Source organism: Aquarana catesbeiana, linkage group LG06 (assembly GCF_042186555.1).
Source record: "Aquarana catesbeiana isolate 2022-GZ linkage group LG06, ASM4218655v1, whole genome shotgun sequence".
NCBI lineage: Eukaryota > Metazoa > Chordata > Amphibia > Anura > Ranidae > Aquarana > Aquarana catesbeiana.
In genome coordinates, this window is record NC_133329.1 from 32033743 (window position 1) to 32052055 (window position 18313).

The following is an 18313-nucleotide window of genomic DNA, read 5'->3' on the forward strand; positions in this document are numbered from 1 at the left end:
ACTCCCTCCCTCCTCCTTCCTCATCATCCTCCCTCCCTCCCTCATCATCCTCCCTCCCTCCTCATCCTCCCTCCTTCCCTTCCTCCCTCCTCATCCTCCCTCCCTCCTTCCCTCCTCATCCTCCCTCCCTCCTTCCCTCCTCATCCTCCCTCCCTCATCCTCCCTTCCTCCCTCCCTCGTCCTCCCTTCCTCCCTCCCTCCCTCCCTCCCTCGTCCTCCCTCCCTCCCTCGTCCTCCCTCCCTCGTCCTCCCTTCCTCGTCCTCCCTTCCTCCCTCCCTCGTCCTCTCTCCCTCCTCATCCTCCCTCTCTTCCTCCCTCCTCCTCCAATCAGCTTCCATCATGTGAACATTTTAGCTGCACTGACAAATAATTAGTTCTGAAGGGTTTAATGAGAAACCTTAGGCTCCGAGCCGGTGCACAGTCAGTGGGAGAGGCAAAGAAGGATGCTGGTGAGGTACGGGGATAAAAGAGAGAGGGGTGTGATAGAAAAGGAGAGAGGGGGCAGAAGAGAACCCCCCCTAGGGACGCCGTTGCAGAGCCCCCCTACATTCCTTTAGTTCCACGCACCAACTCATTCCTAACCGGGGAATGTGTTTTCTCTGTCCCTTTCTTTGTCTCAAAAGTGAGACTTCACCCCTAATACCTCAACAAAGACCCCCCAACAGCATTGTGAAAAACATGTAATAAGTTATTGTTAAAAAATGGTAACAACAATTAAAAAAAAAATCAGACTAAAAGTTCTAATCGGACTAAAAAGCCACAGCCAATAAGTAGCATACTTTGGTCACACCCACTGTTTGCCAAGGTCACCATCTCCCTTATAGGGGCCCCAGTGCATTACTTTGCCCAGAGGCCTGTGATGCTATTAAGATGACACTGACATCTCTGACCTCTGAACTTTGCAGCACTGAACCCCGACACTCTTCTTCCTAACCACACCCAATATTCAGCACAGTAAAAACCACACCCAATTTTTACTGCAGTGCGCTTCACACGCCTCACTTTCTTGTTCTCGCTCAGGAGGGCCCAACATCGGGTTCTGCACACAGGCCCCTATTACTTTCTATATCACTGTTACCACATATTTTACCTCGGGATAGAATAATGAATACTACATGGGTTCAGCACAGTGCGCTGCATCCCACACCTTATTCTCCCAACCCTCCCCTCCCCCCAGTTGGTGGCATATTCACCCTGATATGATCTGGCCCCACTACAGGGGCAAGGTCATATCAAGACAAAGGCATAATGAGCTAGTGTGCATCACATACTAGCTCACTATGAAATACTTACCTTAGAACAAAGCTCTTGCAGCTGACATTCCCCTCCCCCCCCCAGTTATTTCTGGGTTTGCGGGCTCCGGCGCTGTGATTGACCAAAGCCACGATGACATCACTCCCACGTGCATGCTGCCGGCCACGGCACAGGCCCTTTAGAAATGGCGCGATCAAGCCATTTCTTCAGTGCGCATGCGCCAATAACGTTGGCGCAAGTGTATATGGTAAATATCTCCTAAACCGTGCAGGTTTAGGAGATATTTACAGTACCTACAGGTAAGACTTATTATAGGCCTTATTATAGGCTTACCTGTAGGTACAAGTGGTGTAACGGGCATGGGGGGGGGTTGTAATTTTTCCTATCAGGTGTCCCTCGTTCCCATCTCCAGTGTAGGAAGATAACAACTTTCCTAACTCCCATCTCTGTGAAGAACGAACACTGACTGGGAGAACAAAGAACTGACAGGGAGGGTCTAGCTGGGGCTGAACTAACTAGCACTAAGCGGGTTGAGGGCAGAAGAAGAAACCAAAATCGCACAGTAAACCAAGGTGTAGTGGCTTAAAACTGCCACTAGATGTCAGCATAACAGAAAACCAACAATAACCTAAAGCAGTTCAATACAACACAGAAAAAATATATGAAAGTGGAGCAGAACTTTTGCAGTATGTTTCCACCGACTTAAATGGAGGCAATTCCACTGACAAGTTCCAATCTGTCCCTCATAGTAAAATTTCTCAGAGGAAAATTCCGAAGTATGATTTTACGGCAGGATATTTATGGGGTCACTCTCAGGAGAAAGGTACGACGCACCTGCAATCTTTTCTAATGCACCGCTTTAAGGGGGGGAGGGGGGGTTGTGGGTATTAGGATGTAGTTTATCTTCTTGCATTGTGTTTTGAAGAGTGTATGTGTGTGTATATATGTATATGTGTGTGTATCTATATATATGTAGCGCTGGTAGATTTACAATCTACCGCATGTTAGGTAAATTTAGTAAATTGTGTGTTAGGAAGGTAAACGTTTGCCTCTGTTCCAGCTTGGCTGACGTTGTGTGTGTTTCCGTGCTGACCGGTGGGTGTCGCTGTTACCACTGGTCAGTGTTGGAAAGGCAACGTGTCGAAGTGTATAGATGCTCCTCTGTCTCGGAGACAAGCTTGGTGGAGGTGGTCCTCTGAGTTGCATTCTGGGAAGAGGGTATTTATGGGACAGACACCATGTTCTAGGGTTTTTTTTACAGCCACCTGCTGGCCCTCCTGGCCGACAGGTATGCGTTAAGGAGCTACCTCGTGGTCCTCCGATCGGGAGGCCCATGATACAGCGGCACAGGGGTGGGTCCAGAGGCTTGTCTGGGGCCTACCACCGCGGCGGAGGAATGGTCCTGAGCTGTCGGTCCTGTGTGACGAAACTGGACAACCGAGGAGATCCCAGGGGGGGAACCCGTCTTGGAGAGATCATGCGGTGAGCTGGTCTATAGAGGGGCCTGGTGACTCGGCTGGAGGACGTATCCAAAAGAAGTAACTATACAGCATAGTGTTGCCGGTTCGGCTTAAAGGTTCAGGCACTGTGACTGACTTTCACTGCAGAAAAATCTGATACATCCTGTGGCAGAGGATCGTTTGGATTTACCCCCCCCAAACAAGTCTGTGGCAGAGACTTTTGATTTGTGCTGCGTACTGGCTGCTAGACCAGTGAGAGAGGCCTATCCAGACGAGCAAAGAGTGTGTCCCACGAGGGGAGCGCATTCCATATAATTATCTGAATTCTACCAGGATATTTGCCTCTAAGATTCTACAAGAAAATATTTGAGTTTCTCCTGAAAGTTTCCTTTTCCGCCTCTTTCCTGCTACTTCCTAAAGTTTGTCTGTTTAATAAAGCATTGAAAACGTACTCCAGTGTTGGTGCGTGTGTCGTCCAGCAGTAAACTCAACGGAACCCCTAGACCCGGTGCCGGTGAAACAGAGGGAAGCAAAGTGAAGCTAACAGACCCGCTTAAACCAGCAGCTCCACCGAGAGTTAGTGCTACATATATATATATATATATATATATATATATATATATATATATATATCTATATAGATATATATATAGAAAAAAGTTTGAAGTATTGCTGCACTTAAGATTTCATTTGTTCAATAACTTCACAAATAGTTACATAGTAAAAGTGTTCAAAGAGATTTCCGTTTCGGGCTCACATGCTTACCCCCTTCCCCCTTCCTCAGATCACAACACAGCTAACATCACAATCACATTCATGAGAATTTTAAACATTTTTCAAATAAATCACATATGGAATGAATTACGTGGTTAATTACTCATTAGTAGAATTGTATTCCTTCATGGACTAAACACAGATTTAGATTTATACTCGTTTGTATAACTGATTAGGAATATTTATTCCTCCTCCCTTTTTTTTTTTCTTTTCAGAATTATTTATACTTATTCTTTTTTTTGTTATACATAATAATATTATTTTTGGATATCTAGATCATGATATTCATATACTTTCTTTGACAATATGATGGTTTCAGATGGAATGGTGAGATGAATGTCTGCTTGATTAACCATTTCTGTATCAGTGGCTTTGAAAAAAATCAACCCATGAAAAATCCAATTATACTAATGAGTAATTAACCACGTAATTGATTCCATATGTGATTTATTTGAAAAATGTGTAAATTCTCATGAATGTGATTGTGATGTTAGATGTGTTGTGATCTGAGGAAGGGGGTAAGCATGTGAGCCCGAAACGGAAATATCTTTGAACACTTTACTAAGTAACTATTTTTGAAATTATTGAAAAAAAAATTTTTAAGTGCAGCAATCCTTCAAACATTTTTCTTATATGTATGGTCGGTGGGAAGACCAGATTGCTTTGCATTAAATACAAACCGGGTGCGGCTCTCCCTAACTACATTGAATATATACATATATATATATATATATATATATAATGTGTGTTATGTATTTTTTTAATTTATTTATTATTATTGCACTGTGGTTCCCTTCCCCCCTCTATCCTTCGGTGAGAAGTTCCTGATTTTCTAGTCACGTGAGTCTCATTTCTCTGTAATATCAACATTCATTTTAGTTTCTTTCACTTCCAGTAACAAAGTTTTATTTGCAGATCCCACAAAGAGAGGAGGAACCCCGGAGAGTCTCATGGGGAACAGCACCAACAAACCGTACGTTTATTAGATTCAAATATTCATGTGTGTATACTTGAATTTCATTCAGTGATATATCTTTGACATGTACCGCAGTTCTGTACAGAGGACACTTAAGTTTAATTTTTTAAAAATTGATACACTGCCAAACATGAGGCATACAGGTAAGTGGATACCCCTTCACCACATCCCGACAATAATTTTTGGAGAGATAAACAAAGAGACCTTGGGATTGTACGGGTGAGGGGGGGAGTGGACCATATATATATATGGTCTATATATTTTGTATGAACTGTTCACTGTTTTAAATATTTCTTTTGTATATTTCTAATAAAGTATATATATATTTTTTATTACTCCTGGGTACCTGTATTACCAATCATATTATCCCTTTAAAAAAAAAAAACCCTCTTCCCTCCTTACTTCTTAGGTAATTTACTTCCACTCCCCCCCTCACCCGTACAATCCCAAGGTCTCTTTTGTTTATCTCTCCTGTACAGAGGACACTGAGCCTGTTGGTTATGCAGAGTGACATCTGTGGAGAACTTGTGGATGTTCTGCAGAGGTCACAGCTCTGATGTGGGGGGGGGGGGTGTTAGACCGTGTAAAGTGAGAGCTGTGGGCTGAGGGATTCGTACAGAGTGCTGTGGGGGTGCGGAGGTGAAAGATGCAGAAGTTGAGAGCTGTGGCTTGAGTTGAGCTGTCGTTAAAAAGTGAAATGTGGAGGGGGAGATAACCTGTGAACGGGGGAGGGGGGGGATGATATTTTGAAAATTGGTAAAAGGGGAATTGTGGATTGGAGGAGGGGCGCATGCTAAGGTGTATTGTGGGATGTGGGGGGGGGGGAGGAGAAGGTGAGCTGTGAATTGTGGGTTAGGTGGGCTGTAGATGGGGGGGAGAAGGTGACTTGTGGAGGGTGGACAGGTTGAACTGTGGAGGGTGAGGGTGAGCTGTGGATGAGAGGAGAGAAGATGACCTGTAGATGGAAGTGGAGGGTGAGCTGTGGACCAGAGAAGACCAGGTGACCAGTGGATGGGGGGAGAGCTGTGGACAGGGGGGAGATGGTGAGCTGTGGACCAGAGAAGACAAGGGGACCGGTGGATGGGGGGGAGAGCTGTGGACAGGGGGAGATGATGAGCTGTGGACCAGAGAAGACAAGGGGACCGGTGGATGGGGGGAGAGCTGTGGACAGGGGGGAGAGGGTGAGCTGTGGACCAGAGAAGACCAGGTGACCAGTGGATGGGGGGAGAGCTGTGGACCAGAGAAGACAAGGGGACCGGTGGATGGGGGGGAGAGCTGTGGACAGGGGGGAGAGGGTGAGCTGTGTACCAGAGAAGACAAGGGGACTGGTGGATGGGGGGGAGAGCTGTGGACAGGGGGGAGAGGGTGAGCTGTGGATGAGAGAAAAAAAGGTGAGCTGTGAATGGCGGGGAGCTGTGGACAGGGGGGAGAGGGTGAGCTGTGGTTGGGGGGCGGGGGAGCTGTAGACCAGAAGAGAGAAGGTGACCTTTGGGGGGGAGATAGTGAGCTGTAGATGGTGGGTGGGGGCTGTGGACAAGGGGGAGAGGGTAAGCTGTGGACCAGAGAATTTGACCTGTGGACAGGGGGGGGAGAGAGCTGTGGACAGGGGGGAGAGAGTGAGCTGTGGACCAGAGAAAGTGAACTGTGGATAGGGGTCGGGGGATCTGTATACCAGAGGAGAGAAGGTGACCTCCGAGGAGGGGGGGTGAACTGTGGATGAGAGGAGAGAAGGTGATCTGTGGAATGGGTGGAGAGCTGGGGGGGTGAGCCTTGACTACACCTATTATTTGGCAACACTCCTCTTTCCTGAGGAATGGAGGATGGGTTGGGGGCAGGGAGCTGACTTGGGAGTGTGGGTTCCTGCACCTATTCTCTGAGAAAAAAAGCCCCTTATATAGCTCTGACTTATACTGTAGTGCTGTACAAAGAACACTGAGCCAGTCACATCAGTCTCTGCACCAGAGGAGCTTCTCCACCAGGTGGTGCTGTTGACTCACTCTGCTTTGCTTTCAGTTGGAGGAAACATCAAGCCTCGGCCTGTCCTGCAGGTTTCTCCCCCAGCCCCCATGCAGTGAGTGGGGGGAGATAAGGTGGAGGCTCTCCAGAGGCACTCCATGTTCTCAAGCTGCAATGGATCCTGGGCCTGTCCCTATGCAAGAGGAATCCGAACCAGTCCTCCAGGAAAGAGTGGTGAACAGACTTCGCTGCATTGCTAAAGAGGAACAGAAACTTGCTGTCATAAAAGAGGATCTGAGGAAAAAGAAATCAGTGCACAGTAAGTCTGGAAACAGTAGGAGGGAAGTCTCCAAACTGAAGTCTCTGAAAGAGCCAATGAAAAAGCAGGAGAAGTTGGTTGCCTCTCTGAAGGAGAGCAGCGGTGTGTTCAGAGAAAGGTGTGAGAATGAGGAGAGATTTCACCAGATGAAGGAAAGTGCCTGTGCCAGTATCAGCCAGAGGGTGGATACCAGAGCAATGGCGACAGTATGGATGGGGGGTAAAGAAGTGGCTTCACATGGTGGCCCCAGTACTACCCCTGTCTCAGGATCTGTTGCACCTGAGTCAGTATCTGCACCAACCCATCAGATGAAGATCATGGGAATGCAGGAAAAGATGGCATGTATCCAGACAGAGAAGTTTCTGCTGGCTGTGAGGAGTCCCACATGAACATTAACAGTGCAGAGCAGGAATGTCGCATGAACATTGAATCTGCAGAGCTGGAATGTTGCATGATCTGACTGTGCCGCCCTACATCAAGAAATGGGAAATTGAACTGGGTACACAATGCAGCAAACACAGCTTAGAAAATTTCTTGAAAATGACGCACAGTACCTCAGTAGATACTAAGACGATTGAAACAAACTTTAAGTGCTTAGCAAGGGGGTATGCGACACCAGACAAAATAATTAAATTCCAAGCGGAATGTTGGAGAGGATGTAAAGTTATAGTAACAATGGCCCACATTTGGTGGGAATGTCCTATCATCAAAGTATTCTGGAAGAAAATCTCACAGCTAATAAAGGTCATAACTAATAAAGACATAGTGGAAGACCCATGGATGTGTCTGTTCCATGGGACAGCGGAGTCAGTTTCACAATATCAGTCATCTATTGTTCCTATTCTATTGAATGCAGCAAAAAGTCAGATACCAAAGAGATGTCAGGAAATGGAAAGCCCCAAAATACGGGACTGGATTTTTTGTGTCAACGAAATCTGCAATATAGAGAGTGCCGATGGGGTTGAAGTAGAACTAGAAGACGGGATAGAGCGTAAAGACAAATGGGAAGGGTGGAGGTTCTTCAAAAAGACGTGGAGATATGTCGAAGAGATTACTTGTTAAGTACTAAAGGGGGAAAAATATTCTTTTTCGGAGTGGGCAAGTTAGGAGAGGTGGGGGGGGGGATAGGCTTTAGTTTAAGGGGTTAGTTTAATGGGGTAGATAATGCTGTTTCTTTTTTCTTTTTAAGCTGTATGTCGATAATACTTTTTTAATGTATTTATAAAATATAAATAAAGATTAAAAAAAAAAGGAATGTCGCATGAACATTGAAACTGCAGACCAGGAGGGCTGTATGAATGCTGAAACAGCTGGTGTTTTTTTCTAAACAGAAGGCCTTACTTGATGGCGGGACTGCTGGTAACTGTGGTACTTCTGGGACTATGCTGAACGGGACTGTTGGGCTGGAGGAGAGGAGGAAGGATCAAGTGGTGGGTAATTTACCAAACACAATTTCAGAGGTTCCTATGCAGCCAATTAATGTGTCATCTGTCCTAGTTATGAACTATGCTAAAGCTGTGTTGGGACAAAGTCATTCTGCTGCTGGTGGAAGGTTCACCTAATGCACCTTCCATTAAACGCAGGAATGTGGTACAGCTTAGGTGGGAAGGAGGAGATATTCCACCTATCAGGAGGGTGGTTGTGGATAAGATCCTAGCCATGGGTTTTAAGGCAGAGGATATTTATGCTCTCATCAGTCCGGCTGGTTCCTATGAATATGATTTATCATTTGTGCGTCCAGAGTCGCTGGATCTGTTTTGGGAGTGATTTGAGCATTGTATATAGGGGCCAGCCGGACTGGAAGAGGCTTGTCCCCGAAGTTGTCTCACGTCAGCACTTGATTATGGCTGTGACTATCCTGACTAGGAATGAGTCTACACCCTCCGAGGATTTATGGGTCTGGTAGAGGAGGTTTGGTGAAACGTTGTGTCCCCTAAAAAAGATTGTGGATGATAGAGGAATCTGGATGGGTGGGTGGTCAGTGTCAATGTGGTTGAGAGTGTGTGGGAATGTGGTCCAGCATTTGCCCTCCTCTGCCTTTATTGGTAGACATAGGATTACTGTCTTCTACCCTGGTCAACCTAAGCTGTGCCATAAATGTGGAGTCAAGGGACATTTCTCCTCTAAATGTCCAGAACAGAAGTGCTCTTTGTGTCAGGAACTGGGGCATCTGGCGATGGACTGTAACATCATTAAATGTAACCTATGTGATCAGGTTGGTCACCCTTATAGCTGGTGCCCTGAGGCTTTGCACAATAAGCCAGAGTTAGTGGAGGAATTCTTCTGTCTGGATGGAGAAGAGTCTGGGTTGGCAGAGGTTGTACCAGGGGATCCTAGTACCTCTGAAATTTGTCTGTGAGGCCGTCTGTGGTGTCGGTGTCCCCCCAGTCTGTGGTTCCCCAGTTAGTGTCAGAAAGTGTGGTTGTCAAGTCTGTGTTTGCACCTATTGTTTCTCCTAGTTTATTGAAGGCAGTGGAGGGTGCTGGATTAGAATATATGGTGGTGCCAACCCCTCCTCCTTGGCAAGTCAGAAGTGTGGCTGGAGGTCGGCCGACACCAAGGGGTGGAGTGAGGGATGGATTGGATGATGGTGGAGGGGGAGGTGGGAAGGGAATGAGGGTGGCTGGTGCAGAATGCAAGGTGAAAGATGTGGAAGTCGGGGTGAATGATGTGGAAGTCGGGGTGAATGATGTGGGGGGAGGGATGAATGATATGGGGGGAGGGGTGAATGATGTGGGTGGAGGGGTTAATGGGGGGGGGGTTGGAAACGCATCCTGATGGCGATTAGATCTCAAAATGTTTCTTAGCCTGGATTGTGTTTAAAGAGGAGGGCCAGTCAAAAAAAAAAATTAAAAGTCGGCAGCTACAAATACTGCAGCTGCTGACTTTTAATTGGACACTTACCTGTCCCAGGGTCCAGCGATGCGGGGGATCGAAGCCCCGCTCATCTCCCCCTCCGTTCAGTGGCGCCGGCATTGCAACTGTGGGCGCCGGGCTGTGGCTTCACAGCCTGGCACCCACTGCGCATGCGCGAGCGGCGCCGCGCGCCGTGATTTGCCGCTCAGTCACCTGGGACCTGTAATGGGTCCCAGATGATTGACAGGAGGGAGGGAGCAGAGCTGAGCCTTTCCTGTGCCGAGGGGAAGTGATGTCACCAGCCCAGGCACTGGAAGAGGCAGACTACGAGGGACCATAGGTAAGTAAAAAAAAATAAATATCCAAATGTTTTTTTTTAATTTTTTTTAGGCACAATCATGACTTTTTTTTTAGGGTGGAACACCACGTTAAGTTGAGGTTCGGGGTTCGTAGTCTCTTTTTTGTTGTCATTAAAGTATGTTATCTTGTCAGGAAACATTTTTCTTTACTTGCTGATGTAAGCACGCTTGTTTTTGTTTAGTTTTTGTTTATTTTTATGTAAATATGTTTTTATTAATGAACTGCATGTTTGTATGATTTTTTTAATTAAAAAGATGTATACTCCAATGCCAACCCCCCTCAGAGTCACACACTATTATTATTATTATTATTATTATTATTATTATTATTATTATTGTTATACATTTGTATAGCTCTGACATATACCACAGAGCTGTACAGAGAACACTGAGCCAGTCATATCAGTCTTTGTACCAAAGGAGCTTACACTCTAATGTCCCTCCACAGTGTCACTATTATTATACATTTATATAGCTCTGACAAGAGTGTTGTACAGAGGACACTGAGCCTCTGTCACGTCACATTCGGCTACCCATCACATTTTGCTACCCACTGGAGTGCGCATGCGTGACGCCGCCATATGCGTTCCAACACTGTTGTAAGACCACTTTGCCACAGGGCCCCTCGCGGGCTCGCCACGCTTCGGGCACGGCCTTGCTTCGCTCGGCATAATTATAATCTAACTCTATGTCCACTTGGATGGTGGGGCTTGAACCTGGACTCAGGGGTGTGGCCACAAAATTCTGCGCAAGCGCAGACCGCCACAGTGTTGAAACGCATATGGCGTCATCGCGCATGCGCAGTCCAGCGGGTAGTCAAATGTGATGGGTCGCCATATGTGACGCTACACCTCCAATGTTCTCCCCTCTGCTGAAGTAACTACACGTGTTTACATTCTTCCTGTTCTTTGTCTGGTCCTCCCCTTATTTGCTGTACCTGATAAGTTCTTTAGCGTGTTTTTTATACAGTATAATGAGAAACCTGCTATGTACAAGGTCCTGCCCTGTTCCCAGTTTGCAGTTATCTTCTTGTATTTTATGACATTTGATCTTCTATGAACATTCCCAGCTCTCTATGGATATCAGACTGAACATGCTCTGTCTTCTCTGTTTAGAGCTAACATTTGTTTTATTTCTGCCAGGAGTACCATGCCTCGGGAAGGCGCTGCTAAATTTTACAAGTTAGAAGAAGATATTTTTTGTTCCATTTGTCTTGGTGAGCTCTCGGATCCGGTCTCCATCACCTGTGGTCATACCTTCTGCAAAAGCTGTATAACCAAATGTTGGGACGCCCCGGAGCTGCTTGATTACCGCTGCCCAGAGTGCAGGAAAATCTGCCCCAAAAACCAGCTCATCCCTGACTACAGGCTGAAGAACGTGGTGACCAAGGTCCAACTGGCCATCAAGGAAGAGCAGAGCAGAGAGGTGAGAGAGTGGAAAATTCTACTATATAGGGTGTATACCAGAAAAGAAATGTTCCTATCAGGGCAGGAGTTGTAAATTCAAACGCGATCCTTCTTGATTGAAGGATCAAGCAGCGTATGTATTTCAAATCCCATAACAACTGTAATCTTACCCTCACACATACTCTAATTTATTTGGAAGAAGTAATGATAGGGCTTTATTAACAAACCTAAATAAAGCTTTCAACCTACTTCCAAGTCCTCTATAGTGAATCAATCGTTTGGCTGATCAGGTGCAAACATCCAGCGGTACACCAAAAAAAAAAAAAAAAACAGGTGGTACAGTGTAAAGTCCAGTGCCTATATAACTTTATTAGTCCAGGACAAGCAACACAGTACTTCTTCTAACACGTTTCACACAACGAGACCTAATTGTGAAGAATGTATTGTTACAAATAGGTCCAGTTGGGTGAAATGCAACAGAGGAGGAGGTTCCAGGTGGGGCTTCATGTTGCTTGTTCTAAACTAGGGGTCTCCAACCTTTTAAACAAAGGGCCAGTTTACTGTCCTTCAGGCTTTAGGAGGTCCAGGCTCTGGCCAGTGGGAGTAGAAAATGCCCCAGTGTCAGTGGGAAGAATTTTGCCCCGTCAATGGTCTCAGTGCGAGGAATAGTGCCCCAGTAGTGGTCTCAGTTAGAGGAATAGTGCCCCATCAGTGGTCTCAGTGGGAGGAATAGTGCCCTATCATTTGTCTCAGTTAGAGGAATAGTGCCCCATCATTGGTCTCAGTTAGAGGAATAGTACCCCATCATTAGTCTCAGTTATAGCAATAATGCCCCATTATTGGTCTCAGTGGCAGGAATAGTGCCTCTTCATTGATGTCAGTGGAGGGAATAGTGCCCCATTTTGGTGTCAGTGGAAGGAATAGTGCCCCATCATTGGTGTCAGTGGGAGTAATAGTGCCCCTTTGTTGGTATCAGTGAAAGGAATGGCACCTTATTATCGGTATTCAAGGGAGAAATGGTGCCCCATTATTAAGGTCATTGATAAGAATGCTACCCAATCATTGGTGTAAGTGGCAGATATAGGTAACCATTATTTGTGCTGGTGGAAGGAACAGTGTCCCGTCATTGGTGTTAGTGGAAGTAACGGTGCCTCAAAGACCAGATAAGTGCAAAAAAAACGACCACATCCTGCCCGCAGGCCGCAGTTTGGAGACAACTGTCCTTTACTAACAAAGTTTAAAAAACTTTGGACATTGAGATGTGTCCCCAGATGTTCCTCTCTTTATTAAAAAATAGCATTAAACATAAGCTAAATCAACCCTATCAATATAACATTCAGTTCCAATAACAGGTATACTTTGAGCCCCCAAAACTTCTCACCATAGCCTAAATGCTTTTCCTTGCTAAGAGTGCCAGACAAGTGTTCGGCTACCCCAACAAACCCACTCAGTTTATGTAAAGGCAAAACTTTTTAGTTTTAGAGTAGCGACGGGTTAAGACTCATGCCATTTTATTTTTTACCACCCCTGTCTTGTTGGGGAGATTAGCCTTCATTTCCTGTCCTGGAGATGGAACAGTGCATTGATGGAAGTTCCCTCAAAGTGAATAAAACACCCATCTTAGACAGTAGTCACTAGAACATGTGTCCCCCTTGGCATATTACCCAACAGGGACACAGACAGCAAGGATGCCAACTGTCCTGGATTTGTCAGTACAGTTCCGCATCTAAAATCTCAGTCACGATGATGCTGTGTCCAGGTCATGCCCCGGAATCAGTGTCACCCACATAGGTGTCACTACGATTTTCATCAGAAGAGATGGTTCTCCAAGCCAACTACCTATGACTCCAAGCCCTGCTGTCAGATATCGGCCACCCTCACTTGTCAGATGTCTGTCTGCTTTTTGCCCTTCTGTTTTCAGGAAATCTAATGCCGCGTACACACGATCGGGATTTTGGTCGGAAAAAGATATGATGGCTTTTCCGACGGGATTCCGCTCAAGCTTGCCTTGCATACACACGGTCACGCAAAAGTTTGCTGAACTTTTGACCGTCAAGAACACGGTGACGTACAACACTACAACAAGCCGAGAAAATGAAGTTCGCGAGTCGGAATTGCTACAGATGATCGCATTTTCGGATAGGAACTTTTTACGACCAAAAAATTGAGAACATGCTCCCGATCTTTTGCTGGCTGGAATTCGGCCAGCAAAAGTTTGATGGAGCATGCACACAGTCGCATTTTCCGACCAAAAGCTCTCATCGGTCTTTTGCTGGCTGAATTTCTGATCGCGATAAGATGTCTGAATCCATAGTATAATTTCTCTGGTGCTACAAACTGGAGTTTTAGACTTTGCTCCCTGTTCCATGCTCCTAAATTTGACTCTCTCTCAGTAAAGATGGGCAGATCTTGTTCTTTCCATCTCCAAATGAGGAATGATTTCAGGGTTTCTGATTGAACCTGTGAACAGCTCCTGAGCCAAATGGAGCAGTTTGGCCCATTCTGGAACTGAAGACTCTTCATTTGTTTTTGCAAATTCAAACATTTCGCATTGGATCGGCCAGGTCAGTCATTACCTCCATCCTTTTGGTCCTGTTCAGAATCTTCCTACCTTGGAACAAACTTCTGTTCCCCCACTCTCGTGCTTGGTTTCTTCGGGTTCAGGTTCGACCTTAAAATTTGTGCCTGCATGAGAAGCTTTGGCCTTAACCTGGTTCTTTATGCCCTTGAAGGCAGTGCTGTATGCCTATTCACTCCAGGTAATTGCAACTTAACATTCTGGCATTGTGAGATAAACCATTTTGGTCATTGCACCACCCTGTGCATCTCACCTACAAGGCCAGACTCTCCCTGGCGTGGTGGATTTCTAACTTGGCACTGGAATTGGGGAAACACTTTCAACCAAAGATGTGGAGCATTCTCGTGATAGATGCCAGGCTGGGGGAGGAGTCCTGGATGCCTTCTCGGAGCAGGGGACGTGGTCATTGGGGGAAGCTCATCTTCCCATCAGTATGGGAAGTCCTTTCAATGCTTGACAGTTGTCTCTTCAATGCTGGACCCCTCCGTTGTGAGGCCACCTGACAAGAATCCACTTAGGCAATGCCATGACTGTGGCCTACATCAATCAGAAGGGAGTTGCTAGAAGTTGCGCCACTCAAAAGGAAACAGACTTGATCCTCTTGTGGACAGAATTGCATATTCTGGACCTGTCTGCCTCTCCATATTCCAGGCATGAAAAATTGGAGGTTGAATTTTTCAGTCATCAGCATCTGAATCCAGGGAATGAGATGTTCAACTGGAGGTGTTTCAAGCCCTTTACCACAGGTGGAGGACATTGTATATGGATCTTCCAGTGTCCAGATTCACCAACAAACTGGACAGGTTTGTCGCTAGGTCCAGGGACCCCATGGCCTTCACAGTGGACTCAGTGGGATTGGTTACATCTGATCTATGCCTTTCCATCTCTGCAGATGCTCCCTCATTTGTATGTCAAAAAATAATAAAAAGGAGGGAACCCTGGGATGGTACGGGTGAAGGGGTAGGGAGTAATGAATGGGTAAACCTGAGTAGAGGGAAAAAAAGGGACGTACTAAATGGTGTGATTGGTATGAGAGATGCCCAGAAATAGTAAAAAAAAATACTTTATTGGAATATACAAAAATGGTTATAAAATAATGAACAATACATACAAAATATCTAAACCACACAAATGTGCATACTGGTAAGAGAAAGCATACATATATGTGGTACATAGGAGCCCAACATGTTTCGGATAAGAATAAAAATTCAGTTCCTTCTTCAGGGCTTTCCTGTAAGGATTTTTTGTATGATCTGGGGGAAGTATATTAATAAAACATACCAGTCATTAGTATATATATATATATATATATATATATATATATATATATATATATATATATACACATATGTACATACATATCATAAGTGTATATCATAGGTGTAAAGGGTATAAAGAGCAGAGTTATTGGAGGCAAAGAAAGAAAATATATATGGAGTAAGAAATAAATTGAAATGAGGATAGGAAATGAAAAATTATGAAGATGTGAGAAGATGAATAAAAATAAAAGCTCAAGATACACCAGAAATTCAAAGTAGTATAGAGCATTATGGGGACTTACTCGTTCAAACAATTAGCTGCATACAGAGCAACGGACTATGGTCTGACAGTCTGCTGAATGGTACTTCAGGTCATCATCACCATGATATCAATTTCATCGCATATTCGGGTAAGGGAGGCCATATGTAAATTTATATATAATGGAGGCCTGGACTCAAAGGTGGTGTGGAGATTTTCTGATGTATGTCAAGGAGAGGTAATTGACGCCATACAGATACGGTGAAGCACGTCAAACCACCAGCGTCCACGAGGAACAACCAATACAGAAGGGGAATGTACATCCCTACATATAAGAAATATAATATTGAAGTATAGATGTCAGAGGTTCATAAATTGAACAGAAATCTATACGAAGATAAGTGTTAAATGTGCAGCATATATATATTGATGTAATATATAGTACCTAAGTAGACATGTAAAGATAATGGGTGTCTAGAGCCAATATCGGCACGTTTACCCCTGACAGCCATGTCCTATAATATACAGCATCCAGCCAAATCTTTAATATGGGTAAAGTGAGTTAAATGGGGGCATACCCAATACACAGAACTCTATATAATCATGGCAAAGGCAAAAAGATGACATTGCATGGCTTATTCGGTGTTTAAAATGATGTTAGAAATAATGCTTACTTACAAATTGTAGAGTATATGGGGCCACGACCTCCTCCCAGAAGTCTAACCTGGGTATGCAGCACAAATGTGTTTGCATTTGGAGGTTTTTTAAAAAGGATCAGATGGGGAAGGAATAGTTACACCTGTGTTGGGCGGGGAATGTGTGTTACTGACAATTGTAAATAATAAAGCCAGGTGCGGGTGGGACCCGACGTCATTGCCCCTCCGCTGAACAGTGTCAGCAGAGGAGGTAATGTGCACCGGGAAGTTGTTCCCCCGGCGCGACGGCGTCCGGCGTACATCGCGTCAATGGGCGCGGTGACGTCAGACGTCCAAGTATCCAAGTATCTGACCATACGATCTTGGTCTCTATCGATGTTGAAACATTGTATAGCTCTATACCGCATAGCACAGGCTTAGCGTGTATTCAACGGATTCTGTCACAAACTATCCCTTCTGAGAAAGCATTCAATGACTTTATATTACAGTCATTGGACTACATCCTTCAACACAATGTCTTTGTTTTCATGGACAATACTTCCTCCAGGTACAGGGCGTGGCCATGGGCACTTGCTGTGCCCCTGGCTACGCCAATCTGTACCTGGGGGAATGGGAAAAGACCTTGTTCAACGATGGGGATCTCTCGATGTACCTGCGCCATATCACCATGTGGCGCAGGTACATCGATGACATCCTCATCTTGTGGGAGGGACCAGTTAATTCACTTCATGATTTTTTAACCATACTCAATTGTAACAAATTTAACTTAAAGTTTACTATGACGTATGACCATACCTCAATTACCTTTCTGGACGTTGAGATATTCAAGAATACAAATACATTTTTGGCTACTCAGGTTTACCCATTCATTACTCCCTACCCCTTCACCCGTACCATCCCAGGGTTCCCTCCTTTTTATTATTTTTTGCAATGTATTATCGGGATGTGGTGAACCGGGTATAAATTTACTTTTACACTCGTATGTGGTAGTGCACCATATCCTAATTAAACTCATTTGTATGTCAGGATCATGATGGAAAGCATTATGGTGATTCCCATCACACCAAACTGATTCAAGAGGGTGTGGTACTTAGACCTATTCAGACTACTGGCAGACTCTCCGTGAGCCCTTCCTAATAATGGTCTGGACCTTCTGTCCCAAGGGCCAGTCCAAGACCCTGCTTCTCGGTCACTATCTTTAATGACTTGGACCCCATGGCCTTCACAGTGGACTCAGTGGGATTGGTTACATCTGATCTATGCCTTTCCATCTCTGCAGATGCTCCCTCATTTGTATGTCAGGATCATGATGGAAAGCATTATGGTGATTCCCATCACACCAAACTGATTTAAGAGGGTGTGGTACTTAGACCTATTCAGACTACTGGCAGACTCTCCGTGAGCCCTTCCTAATAATGGTCTGGACCTTCTGTCCCAAGGGCCAGTCCAAGACCCTGCTTCTCGGTCACTATCTTTAATGACTTGGCTGTTGAAGCCCAGGTCCTAAGGGATGGTGATTTGTAAATTTTGCAACAGTCTAGTCTACCATCACATTTGGAAAGCCTATTTTGCGTGGTGGGAGACCAGGAAATTTCATGCTAGGAAGTACTGTCAGACACATCTTGTCTTTCCTCCAGTCTAGTCTGGATCAAGCTTGGAGTACTCTCAAAAGGCAAAATTACAGAGACCCTTCTGAATGAGGAACACTTTTGGGGTTTCTGTGCACAGTTCCCAAGCCAAATGGAGGATTTTTGGACCATTCTGGGCCTGAAGACTCTTAATTTGTTCCTCAGGGTTCAAAAGTTTTGTATTGAGTCAGCCATTGCCTTTCTCCTTCTAGGAAATTTTCTGGCTTCAGTAGACCTTCAGAATTCTTACTTGCAATTACCTGAAAGTAGCTGCATATAACCTGTGGTTTAAGACTAAAGCTCCTCTGTTCTTTAATGTACTACAAGACATTTTTTTTTACTAGTAAGTCCTTTGAATACACTTGCATATGTGGCTTACATATGTTAAAGTCATTTCAAAAGCAGTCTTTTTAAATCTGCAGTTTTCGTTCAATTAATTCCAGCCCTGAAGGTCCTTATTCAAGCACTGCCTGTTATGGGGTGACAATTTTCAATAGTGCTCCTGTTTTTTCACTTTCACATGTTCCCCTGGCTATGCTGACACACATTGCTCAGGCATTGTCCACTGTTGC

The 18313-nt window shown here is 45.1% G+C and overlaps 1 protein-coding gene across 3 annotated transcripts in view; it reads left to right on the forward strand.

The window, feature by feature from the left end:
- Positions 1–4351: 4351 nt before the first annotated feature.
- Positions 4352–18313, forward strand: part of LOC141148265 (RING finger protein 112-like) — a 50648-nt gene continuing 36686 nt past the window's right edge. For 2 of the 3 annotated variants that reach the window (XM_073635533.1, XM_073635535.1), the window contains exons 1-2: positions 4356–4462; positions 11098–11380. In XM_073635533.1, coding sequence (XP_073491634.1) covers positions 4440–4462; positions 11098–11380 — 306 coding nt within the window. In that variant the 5' untranslated portion in view covers positions 4356–4439. Of the gene's footprint in view, positions 4463–8071; positions 8171–11097; positions 11381–18313 lie in introns of all 3 variants that reach the window. The other variant, XM_073635534.1, reaches the window with a different exon arrangement.